The 10,374-nt window shown below is 41.1% G+C and overlaps 1 protein-coding gene across 4 annotated transcripts in view; it reads left to right on the forward strand.

Moving 5' to 3' along the window:
* RAB11FIP4 (RAB11 family interacting protein 4) overlaps positions 1-10,114 on the forward strand; it is a 130,405-nt gene extending 120,291 nt beyond the window's left edge. For all 4 annotated transcript variants that reach the window (XM_055726498.1, XM_055726504.1, XM_055726512.1 and 1 more), the window contains 5 exons: positions 94-175; positions 443-580; positions 1,094-1,252; positions 1,594-1,737; positions 3,483-10,114. In XM_055726498.1, coding sequence (XP_055582473.1) covers positions 94-175; positions 443-580; positions 1,094-1,252; positions 1,594-1,737; positions 3,483-3,599 — 640 coding nt within the window. In that variant the 3' untranslated portion in view covers positions 3,600-10,114. The remainder of the gene's footprint in view (positions 1-93; positions 176-442; positions 581-1,093; positions 1,253-1,593; positions 1,738-3,482) is intronic.
* Positions 10,115-10,374: the final 260 nt, after the last annotated feature.

Raw genomic sequence — 10,374 nt, forward strand, 5'->3', positions numbered from 1 at the left:
AAGTGCAAGTGAAATGACTTTTTAAAGCATGCTGTTTTGTGTGTCTGCATTCTTGAAGAGGCATTTGCTGTAGGATTTTTGTTGTTGACGCAGGGTTCAGCAACTGGAAGAAGAAAATGGTGAGCTGAAAAGCACTGTCACACGACTGAAATCGCAAACTGAGAGATTAGATGAGGTAACAAAACTCCTGTGTGCTTGACCAATTTAACAGTACCTTGATTTGTGTAAGAGCAAACTCATATAGTGGTTGACCCATCTTCTTTAGTTTGCCTTCCCTAAACGAGGTGACTAATGGAATTGGAACTTTGGTTACCTTTAGTGGCAGGAATGCCCTGAGACACATGCCAGCCTTAGGACCAGCTGTGTCTGTAGATTTGTGTTGTAAAACTGAAGATGGCTCATGTACTTACGAGCTAGCTATGAAGTTCCCCATTTGTTCTAGGAAAGGCAACGCATGTCAGATAGGTTGGAAGACACTAGTCTGCGACTGAAGGATGAGATGGATTTGTACAAGAGAATGATGGACAAGCTGCGGCAGAACAGACTGGAATTTAACAAGGAGAGGGAAGCCACACAGGAGGTAGGTGTCAGGAGTGGTGTAAGACCAGGCAATGGCATCTCATCTGCATGGAAGCCCATCTGAAAAGAATGGACAGGCAGAATGAACACTGGAAATGCAATATCCAGTGAATGTATTACTGGATTGTGTTTCTATGGGAGGGGTACCCATAGTGCAATGAATGCTGCAAGAATATCTGATAAATGGCAATCCCTGACCCAAAGGGTTTACAGCTCTTTGAGAACTTGCAGCCTTGAATGTGTGCCCTAGCATTTCCTTTACTATGTTTGCAAGGGGAATTATACTGCTCAGACATGAAGCTTAGAAACCAGAGCCACTTTCAGCTTTCAAGAGGTTTAAGTGAACTGGGCTTCCGTAGAAGAGCATGTGGCTGTATTGTAGGACTGTCCGGCCTCAACCAGGCTCACAGAGAGCTTGTGTCAGAGTACAGAGGTGCAGCACAGAGATGGGTGCGTACAGGGAGGTCTGGTTGTGCAGGGGCTGGAGAGACATGGCCTGCTTGCATGCCCACAGCTCATTGAAGACTTGCGGAAGGAACTGGAGCACTTGCAGCTGTACAAGCTGGAATGTGAGCGTCCTGGACGTGGGAGAAGCTCTTCATCCAGCGTGAGCGAATTCAATGCCAAAACCAGAGAGGTGGAAATGGAGCACGAAATAAAACGGCTGAAGCAGGTGAGCAGGGAAGGGCCTCTTGATCCATGTATACAGGACTGTTTTGAAAAATGTCTATACCTGCAACCTCTAGCGCACTGTGTTTAGATTCTCACATAAGCACAAGACCTGCATTGCATCTGACAAGGACTTCTTTGCAGGTGATGTAAATTGTGCACATAGGAGACATCTATGATTCAGGCAAGGAGGACTGGTCAGTGCTGATAGGAGAGTTGCTGTTAGCTTGCAAACTTGCAGCCTTACCGTATGCCATCCAAGCTACCTGTGATTTTAAAAATTTATTTTTTTAATGAAGCCTGCTAGGAAGAACTTAAAAGCAATGTCTCTTCATCCTTAAATAGGAGAATCAGAAACTTCGTGACCAAAATGATGATCTTAATGGACAGATCCTAAGTCTTAGTCTTTATGAAGCTAAAAATCTCTTTGCAACGCAAACAAAAGCCCAGTCACTGGCTGCTGAAATTGATTCTGCATCAAGAGATGAGGTAATACGCTTTTCTTAAATCAAGTACTGCATCCAAAAATATGCATTTTTCGGTGTAATTAACTGTCAAGGTTGAACTATCTGAAGCTGACAAATGAACAACAGAAAAAATCTGCTTTGCAGATCAAGTGTGTTAGAAGATTGCCTTAAATCTAAGTGGTTTTGGATGCTGCTTTTAATATAGCTCTTCCATTTGTGTGTCTCAAAATACTGGCATTATTAGAATCTTGGTGAAGTGCTTTATAATGGTTTTATTTTAACATCTTCTATCTTACAGGGTATTGTGATATTATGACATTAATTTCATACAGAAATTACCATAGCTAGTCATTTAAGTTTATACTTTGTGTTCTAGATTTAGTTCTAAGTTCCTTCAGTAACAAACTTGCACTTAGATCTAAATTTGACCTATATATTCCCTGTAGCAGAGCTGAATTCTTGGCAAAAATAGGTGGTGTGCAAATAATAGTCTGATAATGCTTTGGAAGATATTATCAGAGACCCATTTGTATATGGGCTGAGTCAAGCTGGTATAGCTTCCTTTAAGCTCTAGGACAGATCGTGAGATCAGGCCATGTAAGAGCTCCCAGGGGAAAAAGACAGGTTAGTGATAAAGGAGATGAAAATAATTGTTTGCCTTTTATGCTTTACTACTTCTGGACAGAACTTCCCATTTCTTCTTCAAGAGGGGTCCTGAGCCAGACTGTTTTACCCAGCCTGTACCTGAATGACCCTTTTAGCCTTAGGTCCTGTGCAGTCCCTTGACCTGAAGTGTGTGCTTGAGTTTCTGCCTGAACCAGAGCACTGTGAAGGAAGGCTGTTTAATTGTCGAACTCTAATCGGGTGAAAGCAAATTGGGCTTTTGCTATTGTCAAGAAAAATCTTTATTTCTCCTTCTGAATCTCATGACTCCGGCTCATGCAAGGAATGCTCAGCACTCCTCTGAAGGAGTGCTGTACAGCTGTGGCCCAGGCATAGTAAACCTCACAGACCGGCACAGACTTTTCCTATTGTGCCATTTGTCCTGTATAATCAAAATGAAGGTAAGAAACTGCAGATTCAGGGTGGGACTTCTATGAAGGCTAATGAAAATGGACACCTAAATCACATCAGCTTTAGAAGAATCTGGGGTTCTGGCAGTCCTGGGCAGTTTTTTCAGTTTGGCATTAAGCATGCAGAGTATAAAAGCAAGCAGTCTTCGTCTTTGGAGAGTCTGAGGGGCCTTTCACAGCTCAAAGGTTTAGTGAAACACATGTATTTAATATAGAACATAGAATATTCACTGGGTTGTTCTTGAGGAGTATGTAGCTGTGTTGTTTGGGAGTTTTTTGAGAGAGTATGCACATGGTACAGAGGGAGCCCATATTGTTTCCAGTGCAAAATACTGAAATCCTTGTTCTGTTCAGCCTTTCATGCAATGTACTTCAGATTTCAGTAGATAGGAAAAAAAGTTGTCATGAAGCTCTTGAATGAGCTCCCTCATCTCAGCGCACGGTGTGGATGCAGGAGGTTGATGAGGAATTTATTTCAAACAACCTGCCAAAAAGATCCTTCTGTAACAGTAAAGGTCTTTAACATACAGATTGTTTCCAATACAGATACAGGGAGGAGCTGGAGGTAGAATACCTATCACAGAAGGACTTGGTGATCCCAAGCAGGCACTGGTCTCTCACCTGTCTGAATTTCATGCTATTATGTAAACTAGTGAGAATATTTCAAGAGTAACTTCAAAATGTTACGTTTCAGCTCATGGAAGCCCTTAAAGAACAGGAAGAGATAAACTACAGATTGCGACAGTATATGGACAAGATCATTTTGGCAATCCTGGACCACAACCCATCTATCTTGGAAATAAAGAACTGAAGAGAATGTGAGAAGAAAAAGCAGCAACTGCCTGATATTTCTGCACATGCCACTGGATCTAAACAACACTCTGATACTGTAAATTAATCTATAAATATATATATACACTACGTGTGAGTGTGGGTGCGCGGGTGTGTTTATATGATGTTTGGTACACTGTTATTTGTCATTGGATTGGCTTGGTTAGACTTTTTCCATGCACTTTCAATACTTGTGATAAGATGGATACTGTATATTAATGTAATAACAATATAACTGGATCATGCTGGTTTAGATACTGGACAAAATGACTCTACCTCTAGTTGTAAAGGTAAAAAAGACAATGGAAACATATGGATGTGGCCCTAACTTTAGGAGCAAGAATTGTTCTTTCGTTCTTCCAGGAATTTGGGTACCACAAACCAATTAGCATACCCAGGTTCAGTTCCTGACTGGTGCTGACTGTGTAATTTCCTATCTGATTTAGTTTTAGTACTGAAACCACATATAAGATGATAAAAACAAACTTTGGGGAAAAGGAAGGACACCAAGTAAAAGGGAAGAAGAGGAAGATATTGTAGAACTGTTGCTGTTTGTGAAAAATCACCCTCCACTTGTTTGCCACTGTCAGCACAAAGTGCTTTTTATGCGAGATCACTTTGAGGCCTGCTTTGGGATGCTCTGAGCCAGCCCGCTCTTCAGCGTGTATGCGCATGTGTGTTTCTTACGTCAGGGTTCCTGTAGCAATGAGGCTAAGAAGCTCTTCAAATCTGTTCCCCTATTTTCAGGGGTTTATTGTGGGCCATTAAGGTGAATTCTGAGATCCTTCCCCTCACCCTTAGTTTTAACAATTTCACTGAAGGAAGACATTCCAGTTCTTACAAAAAAAAAAAATAAAAAAAAATACTCACTTTAGTGGGACGAGCAGCCCTTGAAATTATGTCTTGAGTTGCTTTCCCACCCGAGATAGACATTTTATGGGCAAGCTATGGAGAGGACTGGCTGGGTCCTAACACAGTGGTGGAGAGAAGTCTGATGTGGAGTGACTTTTACCTATAGGGCAGTAAAAAGAAAAAGAGCTTAGTCTTGCAGATGTTGCCAGTCTAGACTGAGTACACACATGCATACCTAAAACTCTGAATAGGGAACATCCTGATTTAGATGAGCAGTTGTGCAGGTGCTTAACTTTAAATGTGTACTGTGACTGCTCATAGAAGTCAGTGGGACAGGACATAAGCTTTAAAGTTGAGTGAATGCTTAAATGCTGCCTTAAATAGGGGTGGACTTCAACATGTCCTGTGTTCTCCTGAGTAGGATCTGTGTACTGTAGGGCTAGGACCTTTTTAATTAATAATGTAGCTTATATAAGGAGCTTATGGAATTGTTTGGCTAGTTGAATGCTAAAAAAACCCTTTTATTCCATGCACTTTTTTTAAAGTAAAAATTTGACACTTTTAATTCACACCAACTGGCACAGAAAAATAGGCCCAATTATCTGGCTTTCCCCAGTGCATAGAGATGTTTCCTCTATTGAATACACTCCCCAGAAGAACGTTACAGTAGAATGACTGTGCTTTTCTGTGTGTTTCTTGCTGTCTTTTGCCCCTCGTATTCTCTTGATGTATCTTGGTGTGTACATGTGATGCATTTTTCCTGAATTTGAATACATAAACACGTATTCATTATGAATGTAAATATATTTTTTTTTTCTGCAATCTCTGTGCTCTTGCCTTCAGTGATGTGTTACTGGAGTCATGGGAAGCGGAGAAGTACTGAAATCAGGCTTTCTTGAAGGCAAGAAAATAAAACCAGTTTGTTTCTATGGTCTGCATTAGGCAGGTGTGAAGTAACTGGAAAGTGAAAAGGACCAGAGGAATAATTATTGGACACAACACCCCAGCACACAAAGATGTCTCAGACTTAAGTGCTCTGGGAGAGATGGTACAGTCTTGTTCAAACAGTGATGTCTCGGGGCTGGTTTCCTGAGGCTCTAGGATAATCTGGAGGAAGGGATTTAAAAACTACTCCTTTGTCACCTGGGGCTGGTGTAAAATGTCCTGTGCTAAACTGCAGCAGCTTCTGTTTGTGGAGAAGCAGGTGGAACACCATGGACACCGCATGCATGCGCCTTTCCCACCTGTAGCTGCTTCTGGATGTGCTGCCCAGAAGGTAGGAGAGGAACAGTTAAGCCAGCGTGGTGCTACTTACAGTACGCTGCCTACAGGACTCTTCACCTGCACTTTAGTGATGGCGTGTCCCTCTGCATGGTGCATGTGAGTGAAGCTGTTGCAGGTCAGACTGGTAACTGAATGTTTTCCCCTAAATATTTTTAAGTAAACTGGACTTGGCTTCAAAATGTTAATAATCTAAGCCCCATTCCCATTAGGTAGAACATCAGCAAATGTTGAGGACTGTTTCACTGAGAGTTATGCTGAGCACTTGGGAAGCAGAGAGCCTGGCTTATTTCACTGAGACCACAGAGCCCGTGGACATGAACAGAAGACAGGACTGTAGCGGTAGCCAAGTTTCTGTGCAGGTAATTATATGTAAGAGGTGAACAGTCACAAATAGTGACAAATAGTCATTAAATCTGGCTGAAAGCGGTATTCTAGCCAAGGTTATCCAGCAGTGGATTTTCTAAGACTTGCCGGACTTCTTGTTTACCTGTGTACCCATCCGCTTTTAGCATTTAGAAGCTCTTCCTTGCTCCAGTGTTTGCATTTGAAGAGTTGCCTTACCACCATGTTGGTGGTGTTTGTAGCTTTGTTTTATTGCATAAAGGAGTTATACTTCTGCTCCTGTGGTGCCCTTGGTGTAGTGCTGCTTTCTGTTATTGTTCAAATACATATCCAGGTACTTGCTATGAGTTGGAGGTGAGAGAGGCATTTCACTGGCAGATACATTTTCTTCTCTCTATATCTACCTACTAAAAATACTAATTAGCAATTGCATTCTTAGACTGAGTAACTACAGATACTAGACCAATTTGTCTTGCAGTCTAAGCCTTGGAGAACCCTTCCATCCCAGAAGAGTTGTCACGTTTTATGACATGCCAGGTAACTCAGTAATAAGGGATCACTTGATGGGTCATTGGGGAAGAGAGAAGAGTAATCTGATATCGACGCTGCGGAGAGTGTATGTTTTGATCAAGTGTCAGACACATTGGCAGAATGGACAGGAGATGTGGGAGATAGGGAGGCACCAGTTTTAGTGTCCTCTGGTAAATTTCTTACTACTTTACTGTGGGTTTCCTTTGTGCTCACAGCCAGCTGGGGAACTGCAGGCTGTGTCTGTTACTGTTGGTGGAACAATGGCTTCGCTTCTCTGGGTAAATAACATCAAACACAGAAATGTGGTATCATCGCATTCTAGCAATACTCAAACGCAGTGAACATTGTTGTGTCAAACCTGTGCTTCTCATTTAACCCTTAGGGGTGCAAACACAATCCAAGGTACTGTATCTTGATCTGCTCCTTAGTTCATTCTACTGTAGATTATGAAAAGCTAAGTGGTATTACAGTCAAACCAGCTGCAAACCACTGCAGGTATTTTTGTACAGTGAAAAAAAAAATTACTTGCTTCTGGCTAGAAGCTGTCCATCAGGCTAATCCCACATACAACCTGCTGCAGAAAAAATACCTCTTTCAGAACCTGCACTTAAGAGTACCTGAAATGTAGTCTCAAGATTTTTCTAATGTTGGCTGCTTCCCTCCAGACATGAACCTTCAGCTGCTGCCTAGTTCTGGTTTTGGAGTGTGATGCTGATTCAAAACTACCTTGACATCCAAGGAGTACTTTTCAGATTTTTTTAATAACTTCTATTAAAGACTCAAGCTGTTGAGTTTTTTGTCATGTTTTGAAGTGCAACAGTGGCAAATGCAAATTGTAACCATCCCATCTATTTTTAAAGAGGTTTTAATATGCAAATTTGTAGCAAGTCTAAAAATAAATAATCCAATACACTTTTGCTGCCAACTTTCCTGTTACAGTCTTGGGAGAAACTCAGATGTTTCTCAGCCAGCTCTGTAGGGAGTTGAACACAGCGTTATCAATTCTGAAAGATACGTGTATCAACAAATATTTTGCTGTCTGAAGGCAGCAGTGCTCCATTTACTTCAGTAGAACTGCATTACTCTCCAGAAAGGATTTTGGCCTATGGTATTTAGGCTCCCTAATCTGGTTAGCAATTGAGGGCTTGGAAGCTAATATATAAACATACATTGTGGCCTGCTACATCAGTCATTGTTCAGCGGTCTCTGCATCATAGTGCTAGTGACATGTGATGAATCGAAGAACTAGAATTTACAAATAAATGAATACTTTTTTTTTCTTCTTTAATGGCAGTGAATATACAGTGGTTTTCTCTTAAAACAAATACTGTATGGTGTGCTCTGAGGGATTTTTTCCAAGGAAGGAAGGAAGTAGCAGCTGATCAAACACTTGCCAAATCAGTGGCTTGGCTTATATTGATTTAAGTGAAAATTTGACTTAAACTTTAACTGAGTAGTTCCTGAATTGGTTCTGTTATAAGTAGCAATGCTTGTATTCTCGTTATGTCATTTGTTATCGAGGAACATTGTCAAAAAGGCATGACAGGTGATGTAACACAGCTGATTTCAAAGCATATAGTTCAACAGTTGCTGGCATTTGGTTCCTTTGCAGCATCCTCTGAGTTGTTTTCTCACTATTTTTCAACTCAAAATATCGATCCTAGGAGCAGTTTGCTGTTGAAGCATGTGGCATGTCTGGGTTTCTTATTTAATGAAATTCTGCATGTACCTTTAGAGTTTGATAAGGATTGCTGTAGGTGTTTGGTCTGAATCCTGTGATCCTGCCTAATGCACTGGGAGTTGCTCTCATGTGCAAGAGAGTTGTTTCTTTGTGGGATTCTTCCCCAGTATATGTTTGCTGACATTTGCATCCTCGGTCTTGTCCCCAGCCACTGTGCCCACTATCAGAGTGTCTGTGCACCTTGGAGCAGCCACTTTGAGCAGATGGGAGGATCAGTTTGCTTAAGTTTGGCTTTAGCTACTGCAGCAAAGAATTTTAGCCCTGTCTTTATACCAGGCCAGTTCTGTCTGTGCGTTTTGTGTGGTTCTGAAAACAATTGGTGTCCCATCTATGTGGCAAAATGTTGTAGCCGAATCTCACTGTGTGGAAGCACATGGGGTGAATAATCCTGAAGTCCATCCAGGTAAGGGATCATTGGGATGTCCCCATAAGTTTTGCCTTGATTCTCTGTAGCTATCCAATTGCATGCTGTGCTTGGACACTGCAAGGCACAGCCCTACTAGCTCAGCCTAGTCAGCATACCTTACAGATAATGACAGAAACATCTGCAGCTAGGGTCACTGTACCATAGTTTGCCACAGTGTGGAGCCAGCTAACAGGCTACATTGTGTTCTTAAACTTTTTTTTTTTTTTAGCTTACTGGCTTAAGTCTCCAACTTTTGTTCAACTGCGAGAGTAGTACCTATCCAAACATATAATGAGAGCGAGGTTACTTTTTACTTAAACTTTAAACCTAATGAGAACATATATTAACAAACATGGACTTCTGTGGTATAGTTTGGATACCTACCCCTAGAACCTGCATCTCTCTTTTATGTAGGTGTTCTTAGTGGTACAACTGTGATATCTGAGCTGTCAGCTTTTGCATCACCATTCTCAGCAGTGATACTCACCCTGGCAAGCCTCCGTAAAGCCCGTTGTGCCCTGGTGAAGGGCACAGAGGTGATTGTTCTGGCAGGCACACGTTCAATATGCAGATGGTAGGGGGTGCAGGAGGGCTGCAGTTACTCTTCCACCCAGACAGAGCACTGATCTTCTTACACTACCCAGCATCGGCCCCGTTTTATTAAATACCTTATCTGTAGCTGAATTATTCTGGCTTTGGAGAAAGGAAGTCAGAAGGGGAACAAAGAATATCATACAATGTGAACACTAGTGTGCTACAGGGCAGTAAATTTTGCACTGATGTATGTTTAAATACTGAGATATTTTGAGAATTACTGTAAAATCAGTTGTGGGAGCCATTTGTTTTGCTTTGTTGCTGTACTTATATTTTTTGCATGGTTACATATTTTAGTACTTGTGCCTTTCACTTCTCTGTTGTGAAGAATACATTTTATTTTCACATTGTATCTCCCGTTTGGGGCACTTTTTATATACACCTTTTCATTTGATCTTCATCTCTGGTTTTCATGTAATGTACATGTGTATATATAAAATAGATCAGATTTGTATTCATGTGCCTATGAGATGTAAAAAATACTCATTTTGTACAGGTTTTTTTAGAAGCACTAGGTCATGGTCTAAATTACGTAGCAAATGAAATTTTACATAATTAGCAGTTCTTTGTCTTCTTTTAGAAATGTTGTGTCAGATGGCTGGTCTCTTTTGTAAGGCAATGAATGTCACACACACACACTCCCCAGATTTCTTGTTCAAGTGTTGTTATGAGACGATTTCCATCCACTTGTTGGTTTTGCTTAATTCAAAACAATAAAACAGCTAACTAAAAGTTACAGTCCTAACTTGGTGATTATAGTTTTTATTCACACTAAAGCCAATTTGTTTTGTGTTATACTTGAAATGGACACCAGGTCAAAATCTCATTTGAACACGTTGCCCATTTCAGGTTAACTTCAGTTCTGGGATTATTTTTGTGGGAGTAGGCAAGTGATTTACTTTACCCATTGAAATGGAAAGAGAAATAGCATTACCTGTTCATAGACTATCCTTGGAGAGGGTAAAATGCTTTACATCTGTTACCTCCCTGGCTTCTGTGGCAGCT

This window comes from Falco cherrug, chromosome 1, assembly GCF_023634085.1.
Source record: "Falco cherrug isolate bFalChe1 chromosome 1, bFalChe1.pri, whole genome shotgun sequence".
NCBI classification, from domain to species: Eukaryota; Metazoa; Chordata; class Aves; order Falconiformes; family Falconidae; genus Falco; species Falco cherrug.